Source organism: Clavispora lusitaniae, assembly GCF_014636115.1.
Source record: "Clavispora lusitaniae strain FDAARGOS_655 chromosome Unknown tig00000223_pilon, whole genome shotgun sequence".
Taxonomy (NCBI): Eukaryota; Fungi; Ascomycota; class Pichiomycetes; order Serinales; family Metschnikowiaceae; genus Clavispora; species Clavispora lusitaniae.
The window spans coordinates 367,241-389,357 of NW_027093981.1; the positions used below are offsets into that span (position 1 = coordinate 367,241).

The 22,117-nt window shown below is 47.1% G+C and overlaps 8 protein-coding genes across 8 annotated transcripts; 1 reads left to right on the top strand and 7 right to left on the bottom strand. All coding sequences in view use genetic code 12, as the record gives it.

Moving 5' to 3' along the window:
• Positions 1–1,270: 1,270 nt before the first annotated feature.
• On the bottom strand, positions 1,271–2,869 carry FOB63_004521 (uncharacterized protein; the record flags this gene model as incomplete). Its single annotated transcript, XM_002614225.2, has 1 exon — positions 1,271–2,869. The coding sequence occupies one exon, from the start codon at positions 2,867–2,869 to the stop codon at positions 1,271–1,273; it is 1,599 nt and encodes a 532-aa protein (XP_002614271.1).
• A 1,914-nt stretch (positions 2,870–4,783) lies between these two features.
• Positions 4,784–5,812, bottom strand: FOB63_004522 (WSC domain-containing protein; the record flags this gene model as incomplete). The annotated part of the gene is made up of 1 exon (XM_002614224.2): positions 4,784–5,812. One exon carries the CDS (start codon positions 5,810–5,812, stop codon positions 4,784–4,786), a length of 1,029 nt encoding a protein of 342 aa, XP_002614270.2.
• Positions 5,813–7,698: 1,886 nt separating this feature from the next.
• Positions 7,699–8,871, bottom strand: TIF3 (Tif3p; the record flags this gene model as incomplete). The annotated part of the gene is made up of 1 exon (XM_002614223.2): positions 7,699–8,871. The coding sequence occupies one exon, from the start codon at positions 8,869–8,871 to the stop codon at positions 7,699–7,701; it is 1,173 nt and encodes a 390-aa protein (XP_002614269.2).
• A 1,412-nt stretch (positions 8,872–10,283) lies between these two features.
• On the bottom strand, positions 10,284–12,002 carry FOB63_004524 (uncharacterized protein; the record flags this gene model as incomplete). The annotated part of the gene is made up of 1 exon (XM_002614222.2): positions 10,284–12,002. The coding sequence occupies one exon, from the start codon at positions 12,000–12,002 to the stop codon at positions 10,284–10,286; it is 1,719 nt and encodes a 572-aa protein (XP_002614268.2).
• Positions 12,003–12,822: 820 nt separating this feature from the next.
• On the bottom strand, positions 12,823–13,490 carry ANB1 (translation elongation factor eIF-5A; the record flags this gene model as incomplete). Its single annotated transcript, XM_002614220.2, has 2 exons — positions 12,823–13,278; positions 13,476–13,490. The coding sequence occupies 2 exons, from the start codon at positions 13,488–13,490 to the stop codon at positions 12,823–12,825; spliced, it is 471 nt and encodes a 156-aa protein (XP_002614266.2).
• A 1,295-nt stretch (positions 13,491–14,785) lies between these two features.
• Positions 14,786–15,952, bottom strand: FOB63_004526 (uncharacterized protein; the record flags this gene model as incomplete). The annotated part of the gene is made up of 1 exon (XM_002614219.2): positions 14,786–15,952. One exon carries the CDS (start codon positions 15,950–15,952, stop codon positions 14,786–14,788), a length of 1,167 nt encoding a protein of 388 aa, XP_002614265.2.
• Positions 15,953–17,504: 1,552 nt separating this feature from the next.
• On the top strand, positions 17,505–19,682 carry FGR47 (Fgr47p; the record flags this gene model as incomplete). Its single annotated transcript, XM_002614218.2, has 1 exon — positions 17,505–19,682. One exon carries the CDS (start codon positions 17,505–17,507, stop codon positions 19,680–19,682), a length of 2,178 nt encoding a protein of 725 aa, XP_002614264.2.
• A 592-nt stretch (positions 19,683–20,274) lies between these two features.
• Positions 20,275–21,291, bottom strand: FOB63_004528 (uncharacterized protein; the record flags this gene model as incomplete). The annotated part of the gene is made up of 1 exon (XM_002614217.2): positions 20,275–21,291. The coding sequence occupies one exon, from the start codon at positions 21,289–21,291 to the stop codon at positions 20,275–20,277; it is 1,017 nt and encodes a 338-aa protein (XP_002614263.1).
• Between the last annotated feature and the right edge of the window lie 826 nt (positions 21,292–22,117).

Below are 22,117 nucleotides of genomic sequence, written 5' to 3' on the forward strand. Positions count from 1 at the left end.
TGTATGGGAAAAGAAGAATGAAAAGTAACTTCAAGAGTGAAAAGATGAGAGCGCCAAAGGAGGGCGCTGCGTGCAGGAACACAATCAGGAGAATGGAGCAAAAGAAGCCAGAGAAGGTCAAGCAAGAGCAAAAACGAAGAGAGCAAGAAGAGAGAACGTGCAAGAAGAAGAAAATGCTAAGAAAATTATGAGCTCAAAATGATGTGAGGTCCAGCTTAGAGTGGTGTTTTGCTAGATTGCGAAGTCTGTTTTCGCGAGACGACAATGGAAGAAGACGGAAATGTGAGAATGCAAGAGGTTGACGTCTGAGATTTCACGGACAAAAGAAAAATCAACGTCAACAATGCAATGAAGTCAAAGAAGGTTAGAGTATCAGAGTATGGGAGTGTGTAAGTATGACTACATAGGACAAAAATAGTACAGGCAAGAATAAACGAACGCAAGCATAAGCTAATAGACAAGAGAAAAAGAAAGAGAAAAGGAAAGAGAAAAGGAAAACGAAAAAGAAAAAGAAAGAGAAAAGGAAAGAAAAAAGGAAAACGAAAAAGAAAAATAAAAAGAATTACTGGAAACTCAGAAAGAACACAGTGACACAGGAGGACAAAAGTACCAACAAAGCATACGCCCAGCGAATAAAAGGTTCAGGACGAAATTAATGGCCCAACTTGACATCAGGCAGGCTCGAATCATCCAGAGATTCTGGATCAAAAATTGTTGAGTATCATTGCACTTTTACGCCTGTATGTTTCTCGGTATTTAATTTCGATACTATGGTGTGAAATGCCATCAGTGGCTGATACTTTCTCCTAGCCAAGTCAGGCAATACAGTAGTCTAACTCTAATCGAGCACAAAATGTTGAACCAACGACAGATATTTATCCTATTTTTGAGTCCATACATGGATATGACAAATATTTAGAGCCTGGCAACTGTGAGCCGCAACTTGCTTTGATGTCATGTTATAAGCTTAGCTCGACAAAATCTACTTTCTTCCAGTTTTTACTAGGTTCTACGCACTTCTGAGAGGCTTTTGCATTGTCCGACACATGTTAGACAGGCCGATTCGGCTAGCAGATGTGTTTGTTCCACGATCAGCATAAAGCAGAGGCTACAACCACTCGCTTGTGTATGTATTGAGACGCCAGAACGATCCACGTTCTGGACTAAAAGTGCAAGAAGGGCATACAGCCAGGAACAGGAGCACGAACCTCAGACCCGTAGCCGACTTAGTTGACTCAATAGTTGTTGAATAGTGGTTGACTATAGTCGTTCAATAGTAGTCGTTGCTTTCAAACTCCGAGTCCGAAAGACTCAGGAACTCGTCGTCGCTCTCGCTGGCCATGTCGTAGTCGGCCTCGTTGAATCCCATGTAACGGTTGCGCTTCAACTCCACCTCGTCGTCCGAGTCCTTGTCCTCGTCGTCGGTGATGTTGGCGGTCTGCTCCAGCTCCTCTTTCTCCTCCAACTCGATCTTCAACTCGTGCATAATGTCAAAACACTCGGCCAAGAGCGCATTCAACGTGGCCTGGCCCTCGGGCACCTGGTTGTTCACGATGAACTTGCCGTCGTGCCGGAGATTGTCCAACGACGCAAGCTTGAACTGGAACGGGTACAACTGGCGCAAGTTGCTCAAGCCGTCCACACGCTTGATCTCCAAGAGACATCTGCGCACTGTCAGCAACTGGTTGTGGATGGGCTGCAACGACTCCAGCACCGGCTCCAGACTCTCCAAAAGCTTGTACACAAGCGAGTAGCACCGCCGGAGAAGGTACAACACAAGAAGCAGCACGCGGCGCATTTTGCGGCCCGCGGCGCCCGAGCTGGCGCTGTCTTGCGTCAACAGCACCCGCTGCTCGTCAAGCCGCTTCAACTGCTTCTGGTAGCCGTACAAGTCCGTCTCGCGCATGGTCCAGCGGCGGGTCACAAGCAATTTCTCCAACGTCTGCTTCAATGCAAGCAACTCTTCGTACACGGAGCGGAGCCCGGCAAACGTCGCCAGCTCCTTGTCCAGCATGTCGACAGAAAGATCGGAAAACGCCGCAAGCATATCGAGCCCGGCGTCCTGGAGAAGATTGTTGCAGTCGTCAAGCAAGCCGTTGAGCACCATCTGCGCCCGCTCCACCAACTCGGCGTCGCCCGACGACCGGAACCGGCCGTTCTCGTCTCTCTGGGCCTCGATGCGCCGCAAGCTGGCACGGAGCGGCTCCACGTCGGGCGCCTTACCCGAGTCGCTCTGCAACGTCACACAGTTGAGCAAAGACTTGCGGAGCAGAATGAGCTGCGTGTAGACGGGCTCCAAGTCCGACGGCATGCGGCGGAAGGTTTCCTCCAACTCGTCGTACGCCTGCTGGCAGCGGTGCAACTTGGTGCGCAACAAAAGGCTCTCTTCCGCGTGGTGGTCGGCGGCGCCGTTTTCGGCGTCCATGGAACCTTCGTCAATGTTCTCGCTGTGGGAGATGATGTCGCGGATCTCGTCCAAGCGCTGCTTGATGGGCCGGAGATCGTCGATGCTGAACACCTGGCATTCCTTCAAGTGCGTCAACAACTTGTACACGGTCGAGAGCGACAGGTATGTGGCGGGCGCAAACTTGGTCAAGCCGCATGTGACGAAGGAGAGCGAGAGCAACTGCCAGCAATCGTCAATCACCTGGTCTGTGGGCGTGGGCAAGCTGAGCGTCAACCCTTTGAGCTCTTCGTCCTTGCGCACAATGCTGAGCTCGTGCACCTGCTCCAAAAACTGCTCGTAGATTTTGTACACTTGTTTGGAGCTGAGAAACTTGCTGCGGTTGTTTTTCAACTCTTGGAGCGTGTCGTAGAGCTGCACCACAGCCGTGTGGATGGGTTTTTCGTAGTCGGGAACGGTCTTCATGGCCAATATATTCTGTCAATTGTGTCCAGGTGATGCAGTTACAACGAGTCGTTAGATATAGTCTTTATGGAACTCCTTCTGATGTTCGTGGTTGTTGATTGGTTCCTGCTTAGGCGAGATACCGTTTCTTTCTATCTTTTGGACACTGTCCTTGGATTTGTCTCTGGCTCGAGCGATGCACAATGCTAGGATCTTTGCAAAGAATCCCTCGGTTGAAGGGCGTTTAAGTAGTCTAGCGGTTCCGGCTTGCTCCGACTCCGAGTTTTTTCGTGGGTCGTGGGGGAAGTTCGCGGAGGTACAGGTTTTTTCTGTCTCTCCTGTCGTTCGATGAATTGGTGTCCCGAACTGGCTTAGCTGGGGATTTGCTCGGTAGATGGCTTTTGAGTTTCTAGAATGCCACTCTACTTTTCCGGTAGATGCGGAACGCCGGGGGTTACACCCGTACCTCCGCCCGTCAACCAAGGTGTGCAGGATGTTATACTCTATGCAAACCATGGCCATGGCTGTCTTACATACATTGTGGTAAATTATCTGGTTATTTTATGGTATTTTATTTGTTATCTGTTCGATGTACAAGAGATGTATGTGATTTTGCCTTTTTCTGGAAATCAAAGTAATTTCTTTAACACCAGCCATAAGATCTAGCTTTGAGAACCTTACTTCGTTCGTCTGTTTCTGTACATTTTCTTTTGGTCTTGTAATTTCTGCTTTGAACACCAGACTACATCCAATTCAAAACGTTGTAATGCCTAAGTATGTCCGCATGGTCATCAAGATACTCCATTAGAGTTTTTCTTTCGTTGGAATCCACATGTACAATCAAATCAAAAAGCAAAACTTCAGCTCCTCTAGATCATCATAAAAGATTCCTCCAAGGCTCATTAATCTGGCTCATTACAAGTGCCGTGGTAAGCGAAAGTGAGAAAATTTCAACAAATACTAAATGTTTTATGGTCAATTGGGATGAGTAACCAAACATCAGTTGTAGATATGAAAGTCAATTCGAATACTTGTGCACAGATTAATGCGATAACCCGTTTCAATGTACCTACTGGTCAAAATGTGTCATATTTTTTTGCAAGATGGAGAAGAATTCATTCGTTGCCCGAACTGTTTCCATTACAGTTCAGAAGAAGTTGAAGGAGATTTCTTTTCGTTTGTATACTTGCTCTTATGACTATGACTTCTAAGCGTCTTAATCGATGCATTGAGTTACAATTGTATGAAGTTTGTGCTTTTTCAGAAGTCCATGAGGCTGCAGTTAGGTCAACTGATCATCATCGCAGAACCATCTTCAAATAAACTTCTTATCTCTTAACAGCGATTCAAAAGATTAGCTTGAAGAAAGTGGCCCTATTATTGAAGAAGTAGATGAGCTACGATACGGAATAGTCGACTATGATAATGAAACTACATAAAATAGCGTTTGCTACTCTGATGGTCCGATTATGTCCTCTACATTTTTAACTGATTGTAATACTTGGATTCGGTCCATGTGTCCACAAATCGTTTATGAAACAAGTAGACCAATTTTAGACTTGACAAGATAAATATAGCATACGGCAAAACAAACCTTCATTACAGAAAAACACGAGTGATTTATATGAGTATGCATTAAAATAGTATTCGAAGCATTTATATTAGTAATGAGTTGAATTTGTTAAATGAGAGCCGTTGAATTCAAAAGATCAACTAAAACAACTTAGTAGACTGTATCCGGACAGCCACTTATACCCGTTGGTGCCCCAATTGTCAAAATATCCGTAAACTTCGTAATCACGAGACCATGTCATACTCTATGATCATGCCTTTCGTTGAATAGTTAAACGCGTTCATCAAAAGAGAAAAAAAGCTGCCTACCCTTCAAGGTACTTACATCATCACCATATGTCCGTGTCATTATACATTGCTGTGCTATGGGTTAGCCACCGCTAGAATCTTGCGCGAGTAGTCCGTTTCGTCGGCTAGTGAGCCTTCCAGGATCCGCCGCCGGCCCATCATCACTGGATTGAGGCGTGGATCCGAAAGCGGCGGCACTGCGTTGCTTGCACGCTTGTCCGCATATGCATCCAGGAATGGGTTGGCCATAGGCGTGTCAAACACAGGGTTCACGGTGCTTCCCTTGGACGTGCCACCACGGCTCACACCGCCCGTGCTCTTCTCGTACAACTCTTCCTCGTTGTCGTCATCGTCAGAGCGCCGGCGCATGAAAAAGAACACGGCGGCTGCCAAGACAGCTACACCTCCGATGCCGCCCACAACACCGCCCACAATGGCGCCTGTGTTGCTGCTCTTTTTGTTCAGAGAGTGGCCAGATCCAGAAGATGCGGAGGCAGAGGCCAGCGGGCCGGACGTTTTCGTCACGGTTTTGACTGCGGCCGAGCCCGACTCGCCCAGAGCAGATGTAGTCACAATGACAGTCACCAGAGACTGCCCACTAGTTGAAGTTATGGAAGAATCAGGCAGCGACGTGGCTGCATCCAGCGTAGTGCTAGCGTCCGAGGAAGAGGTTGCCGACGTCAGCGGCGAAGAATTTGCAGCATTTGAGCTGGTTGCAGCCAGAGCCAGGTTCAGGTTGACGCCCAGACTGGCACCCGCACTGCCGCTTACGGCAGCAGCACCGTCGTCGTTCCCCTGGCCTTGGAATACCGTGTATGCTGACGCGCCTCCACACATATCGGTACCGTAACCGTTACACTTAACGTTGCAGTCGGATGAGTCTGTTTCATCTGTTGGCATGGACAGGAGACAAAAACAGTAGCCACCGTTTTTAACCGCCACATACGGGTAGTCATTTCCACAAGCCTGCGCGCACAGCGACGATGTCTGGTACTGATTGTAGCCTTTTGAGTTGGAGGTGTCTATGGACGAATAGCAGCCAAGGCCAGAAGCAGTGACCCAGTGGGCCAAAAGCGCGGCTAGTATGACATGGCTGTAAAACATAACCGCTTATGTTTGAATGGGGAGCTATTCTTGTTCAAATGAGCGAACGTCGCCTTTTTGTTTGCGTAGGGTCGTTTGGGATTTGTTGATAGTGGAGTTTCGGGACTCCTTGTTTTCCGTTTCGAGGCTTGTTTCGAAAAGGCTCTGGACTTCAGAGATAAATCTATGTCCAAGGAATGGGGTGGCTCAAAGCGAAGGAATGTGCCAAAGGGTATAAAAATAAAACAACGAAGGGTATCAGAAAAAGAAGGGAACCAGACAAGGACCAAAAAAAAAGTAGCTCAAGCGCTTCTTTTGATTGAAAAAGAAACTACCCGGCTGCTCTAGTTTTATTAGCCGCAGGCGCGCCTCAAAAAAAATTAAGAAAACGCTCCGCGAAGTCGAAAGATAGCCTGTTGCCGTATGCAGGAGAGTGCCTTGCGATTTCGTGTTTTTCGGTCTAGAACCGTCCACGCCCAATAGACTTTGGCCAGAAAAAAGGGCTAGGCTTGCGTTTTTTTTTCGATGGAGCCGTTTTTCGACTTCAATTTGGCGTTCTTGAGTTCCTTCGAGATAGAAGGATGAGAGCACTGCCACTGAAAGAAGCGTCCTGAAGAAAATCTGTCACGTGAGCACCGCTACCATAGACCGCGCTTTCAACAAGCCTTTGTTATCTCCGCAGTCAATTTACCATTTTCGGCATGCACCGTTTGAAGCACGCACCTTCCATTATTCGATTAGGCTATATTTATTCCGAAGTTGGAGCAAGCAAAAGAGTATTTCCGGGGTACTGACATGTAAACGACGAATTCCAGTATGGAGAGATGGATAACTTGGTTTTTTTGAACTTGAATGCATTTTAAGGCTACTGAACGACATGGCAAGTTGATGTATGGCCAAATAGAACCAAACCTTCGCTGTCATTATGCAAGCGCAATAAACTATCTAGAACAGCTTGGCATTCTAATAGACTTTACACAATGTTACCAGTTTTAATTGAACCCGCTATCAAACTAAGGAAACTGCAAATAAGAATGCAAGATCACAAACTGGTGGCCCGAAGAAATTAATCAATGAAGTCACAAGGACTTTTCAAAATGATTTCCATGAGCCATTCTGTTTAATTGTACACCAAACGGTTTAGTCGAACTTGGAATCCAACTGGGCTGGTGTAGAAACTCATGAAACTTAAATACTGCTTGTCATACTTACACACATAATGCGATAAATTGATTAATTATGCTGATGTTAAATGGAAACAAGCTTTTGTATCCCGGAAGTACAAGGAACTTGCTTGGCCTGGTAAGTCTTGGTTTGTAAAAACCGAAGGGCTTTTGGAATCGGAATAATAACTTGTAAGTAGAATCCTGTAGGTGCATGTTTGTAAGTATGTTCATGATAAATGAATACCCAGCAGTTTAGTAGAATATTTGACTACTTTTTGTGGTGTGGGATTTTATTATTATCATACCTGATCAGAGAAAGAAAAGACACCACATATAAACAAAAAAAAGTAATATGTGACTGCTGAACAAAGAAACATTTGTACGCCTAATTCCTGGCCTCCCGCCTAATTTAGCAATTGTTTGTGATTGCAAGGGAATGAAGGATCACCACATGTCAATCGTGATGAAGTCAAGACTAATTTCTATCAAGACTAATTTCTATTCCATTATACTCCAACGAGACGAGATCCTCATTGATGAAAATAATAGCCTTCCACATACACCAAGTTCAACCCTACATCTTCTAGTTTAAAAGAAGTTCGCCATATATCTCCTGTACCTTTTTCGTCAGTAAATAATGAGGTTCCCATTCAACGCTAGTGACAGATAGACCCTACTACAATCAAACTTTTCCAAATTTGCATTCACCGCTCTGAGCTGATAATTATATTACACAACGGGCTACTTGCCCACGGTTTCCCAACCTTCTTCCACCGTCAAATTGGCCACCTTGTCTTCAAGACCGGTTTCGGTCTTTTCCGCAGGCTCTTCCTTCTTTTCTTCTTCCTTCTCTTCCTCCGAGTCATCGTCTAGAGACAAGACATCGTACAAGGACTTTTGTGGCTTCGGCTGGTCCTTTTCCTTTTCAGCAGTCTTTGGCGCAGCCTTCTTGGCTCTAGGCTCCAAAGCCTGGCCTCTCTTCCAGTCGAACTCCTTTTCGTCCTTCTTGCGGAACTCTCTTCTCGAGTGCTCTCTTGGAGGCAAAACACCGCTGCCTCTGGCGGAACCCCAGTCCAATTCTGGTTCGTCTCTTCTGGGTCTTCTTTCTCTTGGAGGCAAAACACCGCTGCCTCTGGCAGAGCTCCAGTCTAAGTCTGGTTCATCTCTTCTTGGTCTTCTTTCTCTTGGAGGCAAAACACCGCTGCCTCTGGCCGAACCCCAATCCAAGTCTGGTTCTTCTCTTCTTGGCTTTCTCTCTCTAGGACCAGAAGATCTTGCTGCGCCCCAGTCCAAGTCTGGTTCCTCTCTTCTTCCTCCGCCAATTGGGCCGGTTCTGTTGGCTCTCCAGTCCATGTCGAAAACGTCAGCCTTTTGCGGAGCAGCCACATTCACGTAGATCTTTCTGCCGCTGAAGTCCGACATGGTCAAGCGCAACGCCTCTTCCAACACCTCACGCTCGGTGAAAGTGACAAACGCAAAACCCTTTGGTCTTCCAGACATCATGTCCATAGGCAACTTCACGTCCTCCACAATGTCTCTGGCCTGCAATCTGTCCTCGAAAAAACGGGCCAACGCATCTTCGCTGGCGTCGTATGGCAAGTTGGCCACACGGGCCTTGTATGGTGGAGCGTCAGGCACTGGGTATTCGGTTCTTTCTCTTCTGGGGTAATCCTCCAGCTCTTCACGAGAATAGCTGCCAGTGGGCACGGCGCTAGCTGTGGCAACGCCAATGGACGACATGTCGACCTCCTCGTCCGCCCACAGGCCTCCGATGGAGTCGTCGGCCAAAAAGGCGCCCAAGTCCATTTTCTTTACGTTTTTCTTAGGTGCTGGAACTGGGTTAGTAGGGAGCGGGCAAACGCAGACGCAAACACTGTACTCACTTGTCGAGCACACAGAGTCAGAATCTGCCATCCAAATGGCCTTTCTGGGTTAACATACGCATGGTGGTTTAGTATCCCGATGGGTTTTTGAAGAATGAAAAAAAAAAATTTTTAGTCTTTTTCGCGCGGACTACAATAGATTGAGAAAAGATAGAGGCGGGATACAAAAGTATAATGCGATTAGAGCCTACTACTGCTATAAGGGAGGTACTGATGATATCTTATTGCAACAATTTTACTTCTCAAGAGTATCTGGTATTGATTGCTGTGTAAAACGTTTTTACATGCTTACGGCAGTTTCTTTAATTAAGGCTGGTCTTCTCATGTCTTCGCACTTTCATGAAATGGACCGATGGCATTAAGATGGCCTTCGACCAGTCTTGCATTTGTAGGCGAAACTTTGCTGGCCTTTGCGATTCCAACGGATCTGTATATATATTCTTAAAATGATTTTTGATCAACTTAGCTCTGAGGTCCGTGTCCCGATAAGAGGGGTAAGCATGGCTTCTCTTATCAGGAACAATAAGTACTGTGGCTCTTGAAATTTAAATTAACCAAGTCCATGCTTTGACTATACGAAGCTTCAATTACCATTTCAGGATGGGCCCATAGAAAGAAACTGTAAAGTATGCCCAAGCCGCGCAATAAACGTGCTACTTTAGTAAGTTTGAATTATATTGTCAGAACTACTATAGAGACACAGTGTGAGGAGGATTTTTTCCCTTTAAATCATTAAGGCAGATTTGAACATCAATGCCATTGGATTGGCTGGAGATAGGTGGCCTTGGTGAGACTTGTTTCCTCGAGAAGAATTATAAGCAAGTCCTAATAGCATGATCGTATGCGCTTGCGTGGACCAATAACTAATAATTCTCTTAATGATAACAGGTGGCATACATCATCTAAGGACGCTGAGCCGCTTCAAATTGTAGTACAAAGTTAGTCTTAGGTCAGTGTCACGATTATATTGGTACGTTTTAATGTACGGGTTACAACTGCTCGAGACAATAACTGAACAATCAACAAGCGACTTTAAACTCACTGAATAACTACTAAAAATCTAGTAAGTTTTATTCGAGGTTCAATAAGTAGCGATCACGAATAGCCTATGGCTGAGCATGTATTCTTGCTTCAGTATATGTGTACTTCTCAACTTTTCCGTGAAACCAAATGCAATTGTTTAGAAAGTATGGGAAAACACACTGTTGATAGTTATTTGTAGTTGATGTGCTTTTGTCACTCTTGAAGTCCAGGTACCAGTACAATCGTTTCACTAAGAAAACATACGCGTACGTCTCGCCATTATCAGATTAGGTAACATTTAATTCATATAAACACCCATGCCAACTTGTGGTTCCTACAGGAAGGCTACTAGTAACATTAATTAAGGTCATCTGACCAACTGAATATCTTCAGACGGAATAGTCTGGACTGGTAACGATCTCATACTCTTCGCTCCACTGTTTCACGGAGCACAGCTTCTGAAACGTCAATCTCACTGTCTGCTCTGGCCATCAGTCGTTCGTGCGCTTCTTCTCTCGCATTCTCTTGGCGATCGTGTGCGTCTTGTCTTCCGGAGCATTGTCTCTCCTGTTGTGGCTCCTGTGGCCTCTCTTGCTCTTGTATATTTTGTTCATGTCTCTCTTCATGTCTCTCTTCATGTCTCTCTTCTTCGTTTCTCTCGTGCTCATGTCTCTCTTGCATCTCCTGTCCTTCTTGCCCATTCTCCGCCTGGGCCTGCGATTGCTGGAAAAGCAGAATCACAGCCCAGTTGAAAAGATCGGTCTTGGAAATTCCCATGAGATGCCAGAAGATCTTGCGCAACGCCAGACGATACTTGTGGTCGGCCGTTGCGCGGGCACGGGCTTCCAAGTCAAGCTGTGGATGTTCTTCAAGCAAAACACGAACACGTTCAGAAAGAGGTATGAGTTCGGTGAGCAACGCACGGAGATTGGGGTCCGAGCGAAGAAAGTCGTAGTTGAGCGTCTCTAAATCGTCGGTATCGGCCGGCGCCTCGTTGGCTTCGTTGGCCTCCACCACGCGGCGCAATGGGTCGTCTTGAGAAGAGCCCGCGGCATCATTGGAGTTTTCCAGATCTCCGGCAGGAGGCGAACTAGCATTAGGAGCATTAGAAGACGACACTTGGCTTGCACCTGCAACAGGACTGGCGCTGTTCTCGCGGCCTGCAACATGGGCCGCCACAATGTCTATGTCAGGGTCAGGGTCATTTCCCTGGTCGCCAGCGTCGCGGCTTTCGCCGGTTCTGGACGCTTGGAGATGAGCCTCCCGTTCGTGTACTTCTTTATAGTAGTCCCGCTTACAGATGGGGCAGCAGGCGCGGCGCTGGATCAACCACGGATCCACACATGCAGCGTGGAATACGTGGCCACATACCAAGCCACGGACGATGTCGTCGCCGCCAAAAACCTCGAGACAAATGGCACAGGTGCCCAGGTCGAAATGCGGCTCGTGGTGCGCCAAGTTGGTGAGTTCAATGCCGCTCTCGGCCAGCAAGGGCTTTGGCACCGACGCGGACGCTTCAAGCGCTGGCGTTTCGGGCTCGCCCGAAGTCAGCCTTGTCTTCAGTTCTTCCAGAAGCACTTCCATGTTCAGAATGTCCACTTCCTCCTTCAGACTCGCGTCCAGGTTCTGCAGAACGTCCTTGGGATCGGCCGGCGTGCCCTCGCTGAGCCAGTCGGCGTAGCGTTTGGGCGGGAACAACAGCTCCACCTCTGCCGGCTGCAACTTTTTCATCTTGGCGAAACGGCCACGGCGCCGGCGGTGGCGTCTGCGCTCCAAGAACTCATCACGAAGAAAATGGTGTGTTCGGAGGTAGTCCAAGTGCTCGTGGATCTCGCGGTTCAGCGGCGTGTACGAGAAAATGCCCGTGTCGGTGAAAGCGGACGAGAACATCATGCCCCGGCTCAGAAGCGGATAGACATGGAGGCCGTATCGCGAGCGCACAAAGTAGCGCAAGGTGAAGAAGACAAAGAGCAAGGCGATCAACACGGCAACCGCCATGGCCAAAAAGAAGAGCACCGTAGACGGCGTGTTTCCGACAAAAGATGTCTGGTTGAACGACATGGGCGCCGGCGACAGCGACAGCGAGGCCGCCGAAGTTTGGGACGCGCTGAGCGTCATGAGCAGCGGCGTCAGCGACATGGCAAAAGCGAAGTGGGCCGGATGGGAGGGCGATGGATCCTGGAGATCGAAAAAAGAGCCTTAAAAGTGGGTTCCGCCGGATTTAAGCGGAGGATGCTGGGGGAAAAAAGCAAAAAGATGTGCAAGCAACGGATGAGCCAAAGAAAACGGTTGGCGCTGCGGCAGCGACTCGGAGGGGCTGGGGTGGAAGAGACGGCGAGCTTTCCAAAAAAAAAAAAAATGATAAGATCTGGGGATTTTTCTGTCAAGTCCGGGGAACGTCATGTGCGCATGTGGCGGCAGGACGAGCGAAAAACGGATGCGGACACAGCGCCTCCAGTTCTTGTGCTACGCTTACAAAACTCGGTGTGTGTGTTGTCTACGGCGTTCCAGCATGCCCGTGGGCTTTTTCCCGGCCATTTTGGGCCCCTGGGGCGAATTTTACAGAGGGGGCCCGGATGACGTTCCTGCACCGAAAACAGACATGGATAAAACGTGCGGCGAGAGAGGCACAGGTGGACACATGTTCGGCTGATTATTCTGCCCTTCGTTCGTCTGTATTAGGTCGATTATTCTGCTTATTCTTCTGGTGTATTCTTCTGGTGTATTCTTCTGGTGTATTCTTCTGGTGTATTCTTCTGGTGTATTCTTCTGGTGTATTCTTCTGGTGTATTTTTTCTTATTACGTTCGTTCTTACGCTTAGTCTTTCTTCTTTTGCTTCTTCTTAGTCTTCATTCTTACTCTTGGTCTTGTTTCTCAGTGGTCTTTCTACACTTTCTTCAAAACTTGTGCATTGGACACTACGTTTATACACCAGCAGCCAACTCACAAACTCAGCACTTAGGACTTTGGTGCCTCCTTGTGGGAAATGGCGGCTTCCTCACCCATGGCAGAAATGACAGAGATGATCAAGTCCTTGCCCTCGTCAAAGTCGGCTTGGATCTTGTCACCCAACTCACCGTCTGGGATCTTGACGTCGTCCTTGGTGTCACCGTCGTTGGTCATCAAAGACAAGAAACCGTCGTCAATGTCCAACAATTGGTACTCGGCTCTGGTCACGTTTGGAACCTCCATGTTGTGGGTGGATGGAGACAAGTCTTCCAACTTCTTACCAGTGAAAATGTCGGTGGCAACCAAGTGGACCTTGGCGTGACCGTGCTTACCAGTCTTGGAGGTGGACATGTCGATAATCTTACATGGTCTACCCTTGATGACAACGTGACCGTTCTTTCTCAAAGCAGAACATTGCATTGGGAAGGTCAAAGCGGCACCGGCATCAGCGGTCTCAAAGGTGTGCTGCTTGGTTAGTACAGTTGAACAGATGGAAAAGCACCGGAAAACTTGGCCAGAAAACCTCTCGATGGAAAAACCCAATGCTGGACTGAAAAAAAAAAAAGAAAAGCTCTATCCTTGACAATAAGGAAGAGAGTCCGCCGTCATTGTGCTACTAGAGTTTTCTGCGCCTCATGATTCCCACTTTGCACTTAACATACTTCTTCGTCAGCCATTTTAGTTGAATATGATGTAAGTCTGGAGGAGAAAGAAAAAAAAGAAGAGGAAAAAATCCAGTCCTTTTTCCTTCGCAGAGTCGTTGGTTTCCAAAAAAGTCGCGAAAACAGTCGCCTCCATTTTTCAGCCCTAAAAACCGGCTTTCCACCGTCTTCCTCTGGGTTTTTCAGTTTTTTGACCTCATTTCTGGGTTTTTCCCCCTATTTTATCCCGTAATTCAATTTTTCGCTTTCAAATTCGCCGGGGAAGTTGCTTTTCTACAGTTTTTCTTTCCTGGCATCTCGGGGTTACCCGCCCTCGTATTCTTCACTTTCGGTCGTGTGCAAATCTCCTTTTCCTGCAGAAACCCAACGCTGCTCTTTGACCACCTTCTTCACATCCACGGCCAGTGTGCAGGATCATGGTCCCACCCAAAGCAATCTTCCAGACTTGGGCCATAACAGATTTTTTTCAGTCCTGATTGTATTTCTTCGTATTTTTTTCCTTTTCTTATTTGGAATGAAGTCTGACTTTTCTCCTTGGGAAGATATTCTTTGGTCGTGTGTCCTTTTGTCATTTAGCTTCGTATTTAGTACGTAAAAGTGCGCTAAAAGAGCGGAAATCAGAATAATCTAAAACTCCAATAGACGAGCGCCAATTATAAATCCACGTATATACGAAACAGAATGATGAATTGAAAGGAATATCATTGATAATAAATTCCAACAAATTTGGCCTAATATTTTCTGCTGAATTTAATCTACTCCATCAATTTATGCTACTACTAGTAGACTACGGATATAATTACAATGCAATATCTGAATTTTTGGACATAAAAAAACAGTAAATATACAGTAACACTTGAATTCCAGGCATTGGATAATTATCGTTTGATTCTCGTCTAAAGATTTTCGAGAATTTGAAAGTAGCAACGTCTAACAGCTGAATGTTACTTCTGCCCTTTTATTATGCGTTACTTTTGCCCTTTGCTTACGGTGTTTTCGAAATAGGCCACCAAAGTGGAACTCAATACAAATACTGTGCTTTCGTCATCACTTTCATATTCGGTGCTTTCATCATTCCTACCAGTTCAGTTCACGAACGTCTTCTGCTTCACTTTTTTGCTTACAATGCTAGCATCCTTCAGTGCGTATGGCAGTAACGGAAAGTGCATACTAACTAGTTCCATGCCATTCCCATTCGCGTCGATAGCGTTATTCATTCAGTATAGTACATACATTAGTAAATAAAAGCCCGAGAAGAACTGAATTGTTAGTATTAATGACCTCCGGACTTTTCCTTCCGACAACTCTATTCAGAGACTGGCGCTATGCTCAAGAGCTCTACTGGAGGTTGCTTTCGTGTCATGACGCATGTCTGCATCCTCAGGGATCTGGCTGCTCAACCTGGATTCGAGTTTGGCCTGTTTTTCCTGTTTGAGGCTCTCAATCAACGGGTTCCACTTGAGAAGTAACTCCTCGCATTTTTCATGGAGGCGGAAACTGTCTGGATACTCCAAGTCCTCATCTTTCAAAATGCACTTGAGCACTTTGTGGATCTTGGTTTCCCGCAAGAGCTCCACACTGACCGGGAAATCGGCCAAACGATGCAAAATAATACGTGCCACCAGCAACTCGTCCACTGTCGGCGCAGGATAATCCTTCGGGTCTTTTGGCGTGACCGGCTGATTTCGCTGGATCAAAGACCGCTGTAGTTTGATGCGGCAAAGCCAGAGTTGATGCTGTCTATCCTTTTCTGATGCTGGTTTTGGCGACGACAGTGTGCCATTCTTCGCCACTTTATGGTCGCCGTTGGATGCTCTTCTCTTTCGAGCACCTGTGCCGTTTGTGGCCCGTTTTTTGCTCACAGACTCTTCACTTTCTTCGTCACTTGGTTCGTCTTTGACTTCGTCAGCAGGCGTAGGCTCCTGTTGCTGTGGATCCAGACCATTGTCATTGATGGGCTCAGCATGGTCGGAAGCGACGGAGTCATCATCTATTTGTTCATCTTCAGCTTCTCCTTCGGCAGACTGGTCGTCTTCGATCTCCTCTTCCTCCTCTTCTTCTTCTTCGTTGCTTTCGGCATTGTCATCTTCCAATGCCTTATTCTGTTCAGCCAAGTCTTCCATGAACTGGTCGAAATTCAAGGTGCTGGCGGCCACAAGCGCATCCGCCACATTGCTGGTTCGGCCAGTTTTCTTTTTCGCTTTATTCCGGAGCTTATCTTTGGGCAACTTGCTCAATTTGGCCTGCAATTTATCTGGCGACAATAGCTCAAGCGATTTTTCGTTCATCCAGTTGTAGTCGCCGTCGGGAATGAAAATCACACACAAGTTTGTTGTTTTCTTTTTCGCCCTCATGATGGCACTAGGAATCATGTCGTCCGGCATGACAAACGACGGCCACGCTGGGAAGCCCGTCATTTTGGCCAAGACCATGTCTTTCGGCTGGAATGCTGCCTTCTTTCCTTTTCTTTGCGGCATGCTGGCGCGAGCAAGACAATACCGATTCTCGCGGATTCAAAGGAGACAGAGGGCGCCAGAGTCAGGAGGAAAAGAAGTGGTAAGTGGCGTCTCTGGAATCAGCAAAAACGGCGAGAGTGAAGGACAATCACAATCTGAATGGACGAGGCTGCTGTGGATAAGTACAGATAACAACACACGCTGTGGATGTAAGCGTATGGGGATTGGAGAAAGAGGGAAAGCAGCCCAATTGCCCTAAACGGGATGTGGAGCGGTCGGGAAAGCGATTCAGTAACCAGCGCAAGCACTCGAGCGTGCTAAACAAAAATATCGGGGGAGATTGGTTAAGAGAAAAAGAAAACAGAAAGATTGCGTTGAGTGGGGTCCACGCGCGAACTAGTTAGGACATGGGTGGCGCACGTCCCTTCCATCCAAGGCGGGCCGGCGGATTCAGCAACGGCCATATGGAGCGGAGAGAGTTAGGAATGGCGAAGTTGTGCCTTGAATTGGCCGTAATCGTTTTTTTGGAGACAATTGGTCGGATTTCAGTCGGTTCAGTTTCGTTGGAATTGGAAGGCCCCACCGTGCACCCGTACACCTCTGTTCCAGGTTGCAGTTGGCATGACTATGATTCATGCCAATAAATTGGCCAGAGACGGAGTGTTGGAAAAGACCAGGAATAAGTCAGGAAAGGAGCTCGGGTGGAGAGACGTGTATATGTAGGAGCTCTGGAAGTCTAATTGATGCTTTCTCGACAATGCGCTCAATTCCAGAATATCAGACAACAATAGCACCAAGGCCACGTATTTTATTGTTCAGAGGACTAGCAAAGTAGCAGATGACATGACTCACTTAATGCTTATTTACGCATGGAAAAGCAAAAAATGACAGAACCTTGAAGATACAATTGAAACATTTTGGATACAATAAAGAAGGAATTGAGATGGAGCAGAGTAGATCCATGCAGATTCAGCTCCATACTAGATTCAGATCCATGGCAGATTCAGATCCATCAGATAGATTAAGATACAATCAGATAGATTAAGATACAATCAAATAGATTAAAGTGCATTGAGAAAAAGTGAGATTAAAATAAAGAGATTGGATATGAATGATGATTAGCGATAGTGAGACGAATGAGATTCGTGAGAATTTCTAAAAAATCAGGAGAGTAAATTCCCTAGACCAGTTGGATCATCCGTTATTAAATCAATCATTTACGCCGTCACCGCTCCTCAAGAATCCGGCAAATGCCTTCAGAAAATATTGTATCATTTTCCGTGCAGTTTCCTTAGACCAATAATACTATGGCAAGATTCCCCGCCAAACAAGCACGAAGAGACATAAAACAAAGCAATATTTTTTCACAATTTTCTCTCTCACTTACCTCTCCTTCGTCATTCTCTCTTTTATCCTCTGTCTTCCCTGTTCTCCCAAATTTGTCATTCGATTTCCGTCTCTTCTCCATCCTCTCCTACATACAACCAATGTTCTTTTCTCGACATTTTGCACCCATCCTTATACCTGTTTCTTCTTAGAAACGCTCCCCGTCTTTGTTTCTCGAGGCCGAAAAATGTCTTCTTGCTCAAATCTAAAAAGACCGCCTGCGGTTTTGCCCTCGCCACACCAGATGGCGCAGGTTTTCAAGAAGCCTCGGTTGGCTATGGTCCTCGAACAAAAAGATTCCCAGCCGCCAAACACACTAGAAACGGAAGGACGAAACACGCAGAAGCCCAAGCTGCAGAAACCGGCTTCGGATTCCGTCACACAATTGCAACATAGCCTTCCCTTGCTGCTGTATCCGTTGGTGTCGCCGCCATATAAAGTGTCTGATTTTTTCACTGATCTCCAGCCGGCGCCAAACCCGCTGCAAAAGGCGCAAATGGCTCAAATAACAAACGTCTTCCCGCCACCGTTGCCACCCATTCTCCCGAAAAACTTGCAGTGCCCCGATGGCGGCATTCTGGTGCCGTTTGTGTACCCCAGCATCCCTGTGCTTAGACCAGATGTGTACCTCGCAGACCGAGTGCAAAAACGCAGGGGCAGACGGCCAGCGGCAGAGGTGATGGCTGCAAAAACAACAAAGGGACGCATGGGTGTTCCAGACGCCGACATCTACCCTGTCATGGCGCCTCTACCGTTCCCCGCAGCACCATACATGCCATATCCGCTTTTCAGCGATCAGGCGCTGCTCACGCCTCACGAGGTTTTCGGTGACTGGCTTGAAGCGCTGGAAAACCTTCCACGGGTCGACATGGTGGTGGCGAGCGCAGCAGGGCTGATTTTCGATCTTGGCGCCGTCGCATCACTGGCCGGATGGACAGTTTCGAAGTTAGACCACTACGTCCAGAACCACAAGCACGAGTCCGACCCAGAGGCAGAAGATGACCGCAGCGACACTGAACTGGCGGATTTGCCCTCGGGATACAAGCTTTATGCCGACTACGCCGACCAAGTGGACATTTCTAATGCCTTTGATGCCAATGCCCGGCCGAGACCGTCCAACGTGGTTGTCACGCAATCAAAGTCTCGGCACGAGTACACAAAAGTGGTGCCCATAGTGTCCGATCGAGGCAGGTCCTTGATGCTGGACTTTGGTGCCACCTGCGAGTACGCAGACAGAGATATACAAGAGGATGCAGAAATGGACTCGGAAGAAGCAAGCAACAACACTACTTCCGCAGATGCAACCGAACAAAATGAGCCGGACGTTGATGGAAACATGGGCGACACTAGAGATGGCAAACCTGTATTCAAAGGGCCCAAGCGGCGCTGGGCAGAGCTTTCTTACGAGTATGACAAAATATCGGCGAAGGAATCCAGAAACCGAGAAACGGTGTATGCATCACGGAAGTGGGCGCTTTTGGCGCGGTTGCGGCTGCTTCAGAATACCAAAATCAACTTTGGCCCTTCAGAGATCGCTGACGATGAATTACGCGAGTACGCCCACCGCCGCCAGGTGCAAAGAGACATGGAGTTGGTGCAATTGAAACACTTCCACACGTACGAACGGCTCAAGGCTGCACTAGCCTTCTACCAGAATTCGAATCGCGCCTATAAAAACATGAGCATTCAGTTGGTGAACAAATTGGGCAAACTCAAACATTTCTTCGAGTACCAGAAGCAGATTTTCCAAGACATCACCAAGGGTCGCAATGCCCACGACTCAGACACCTACAACATACGTACGAAGGAAAGTGCACGCTTGTATGATGGTTTCGTTGAACAGGATTACTCTAGCAGAATCAAAGACGTTTTCCGTGCGTCTGTGGCCAACGAAGACAAGGGTCTTCCCTTGGACAGCCATCCTGATTTTGATGCGCTGTGGTTTGAGAAGGTATTCACCGAACGAGAGCATGCAGCGAACGTTCATGATTTCATGCCATTGGTGACCGAAGAGGAGTTCAAGTTGATCACGGGAGACGCGCCCGTGAAGAATGGCCCAGGAAAAGAAAGCAATGGGAAGTCCAAAGGTGCTAAGCATTCCATATTCCAAAGCCCTCTTTATGATGTGACAATGTCTGGATCCGAAGCTAACGGGTCAGACAGTGGCGTTGTGGTGAAGAAACGGCCTGGAAGAAGAGCTGCTCCAAAATCAACGCTTGCCGAGGAGCCCACGAAACAACAGACCGAAGCTGCGTTGGTGGCTAAAATCATGAAACTGTTTGTGGGGCCGGCCGCCGCCAATCCAGAGGAACTAACAAATGATCTAGATCTCATTGGTATCAAAACGAGGTGGCCTGTGAAGTAGCGGAAATGCTAGTCAAGGTTAGAGAGTACCTACGAGAGACTATTCTATTAATTTTAACCATGGATGGCGAATAGTCGAACCACAGAGGTACAGAAGGTGTTTTGGGAATTTGAAATTCTCAGATACTTTTCTGACGGTTAGATGTGCTGACCAACACTCTTTTTCATAAGTTGATCTCCAAAATTGCATCACGAAACAATTTATATACTTTGAAAAATACTAACCACGCCAAAAGTTTCAATGTATATTTTGAGGAATTAGTGTCCCACTAAGGACTGGATTGTAATTAGAATGCGCAAGAAGTCAAGGTAGTCCGGCTGCATCATGAGTTATTGATATTTATATTTTCTGCAGATTCTAATCGACCGACAATTTAAGCGCTCAAACGGATTTTCGACGTCTTCAGCATACAAAAAGGCTAAACTTCAGATAAGCGTCTATTGCACAACTATATATCACAACGTTAAAGAGCATGGCACAAACAGGATTGGACACATCTACATAATAATACTAAAAAAAGAAAGGCGGAATTCAGGCAATACAGAAATGAAGAGTCGGACAAGTCTCTGGGCAGCAATTGGAGCGGCGGGGTTTAGTAGTCCTCGAACTGCGAGTAAAGCGCAATTGCCACGTTAGCCAAGCCAACGACAAGGGGGAAGTTGCCCAAGTCGGACACAAAGCGGTGGTAGATGCCCAAGTGGATCAAGAAGTAGTTCTTCAACAAGTGGGCAATGCCGTGGAAAGTGTCGACCGAGTGCAAGGCACCGTTCTTGATAATAAAGTAGAAGATCAACACTTTGGACAAGGCAAAGATGAAAGGGTCGTACTTGTACACGCGCACAACAAAAGAAGCCTCTTCTTCCTCATCGTCATCCTCAATGACAACGACTCTTCTGGAGAAGTTGACGTAGTAGGAAATGAGCAAAGGAAGCGCCACGGCGTACACGAGCCAGTTGCCCAAAACGGACGCCACAGTGTAGTCATACAAAGCAGTGATGTCGGGCAAGGGCAAAGTACATTTCTGCAACTGGGGCACGTTGTCCTTGAACACCTGGTGGATGCTCTTGTTGTCCTTTGTCGCCACCAAGGGAACGTAGAGGTACAAGAAGTAAGCGGTTTCCACAGCAAGCTCCAAGTAGTTCAACGCCACGGTGGTGGACAAGGAGTCTCTCAAGCCGTCGTTGAGCTCCAATGTGGTGATGCCCACACGGTCTGTCCATTCCAAAACTGTCTCGTAGGCGTTCTCGAAAACAGCAATGGCCGGGTCGACAATCCACTCCTTCAAGTTGATGGGTGGTGGGGCGTCGTAGTCCTTGTCGGCTTTGTCGTCGTCGTCTTCGCCGGCCTCTTCTTGCTCGTCCTCAACGTCCTCTTCTTCGTCGGTGGCATCGTTCTCCACCAAAGTGACATTTTCAATCACGTCGTCGTCATCTTCATCGGCCTCGTCGGCGAGCTCCATTAGCGCCTTGGCCTTCTCCGGGCTCTCCTCAATGAAGAGCTCGATTTTCTCAAGCAACGATTGCTTTGTGTCCTTGGACCGGACAGTAATGCCGATTCTTCTGGCCACCTGCGCCAAGTCGGCTTTTTTGAAGCTTTTGTATTCGGACATTGGCAGAGCGGGTTTGTGCGAAGAGATTGGGTGCGACGTTTTGTTGGTGTGAGCAGTGTGTTGTTTATATTCTGCGCAGAAGACGGTTTTTCTGCAGAGGAAACAACGGGAGACAAGTGTTTATGTTGGGGTTGTTTACAATCTTCCCATTTGGGGGGCGCTCGGTTTGCTACGCGCCGGAGGCACGGGTGCAAAGCGCCAGAAGAGATAAAAGAATGGAGATAAAATGAAGGAGATAAAAGAAGGAGATAAAGAGAAAAAGAATGGAGAAGGAGATAAAAGATGGAGAAAAAGAATGGAGAAGGATGAAGAATGGATAAAATGAAGGATAGAGATAAAAATGGAGGATAGAAGGTATATACTACAAGGGAGGCTGAACGTAATGTCGAAATGGTGCAGCCGCGCAGTTTCATGGAAGCAACGTGTCTGAATTGACAATCGACATCGCAGTGAGAATATAGTCAGAGGTAGTAGAGATGTAGAGATGTAGTAGAGATGTAGAGATGTAGTAGAGATGAAGTCAGTATGAGATTTAGTCAGTATGAGAATATAGTCAGTATGAGAATATAGTCAGTATGAGAATATAGTCAGTATGAGAATATAGTCAGTATGAGAATATCAGTATGAGAAAGCCAGTACTCAAATAATCAATAGGCAGTAGTCAGTATAATTGCACTGGCATGCTCACTATGCGGAAAAGGTTTCTGGACAGAATAAGAAGGTGATCCGGGATAAAAAATAGAGACTGTTTGTCATATTACTGGATTAAATGCATGAAAAGGCCAACACTTACAATTGAAACAGTAAGTTACTGTAACGTTGGGTG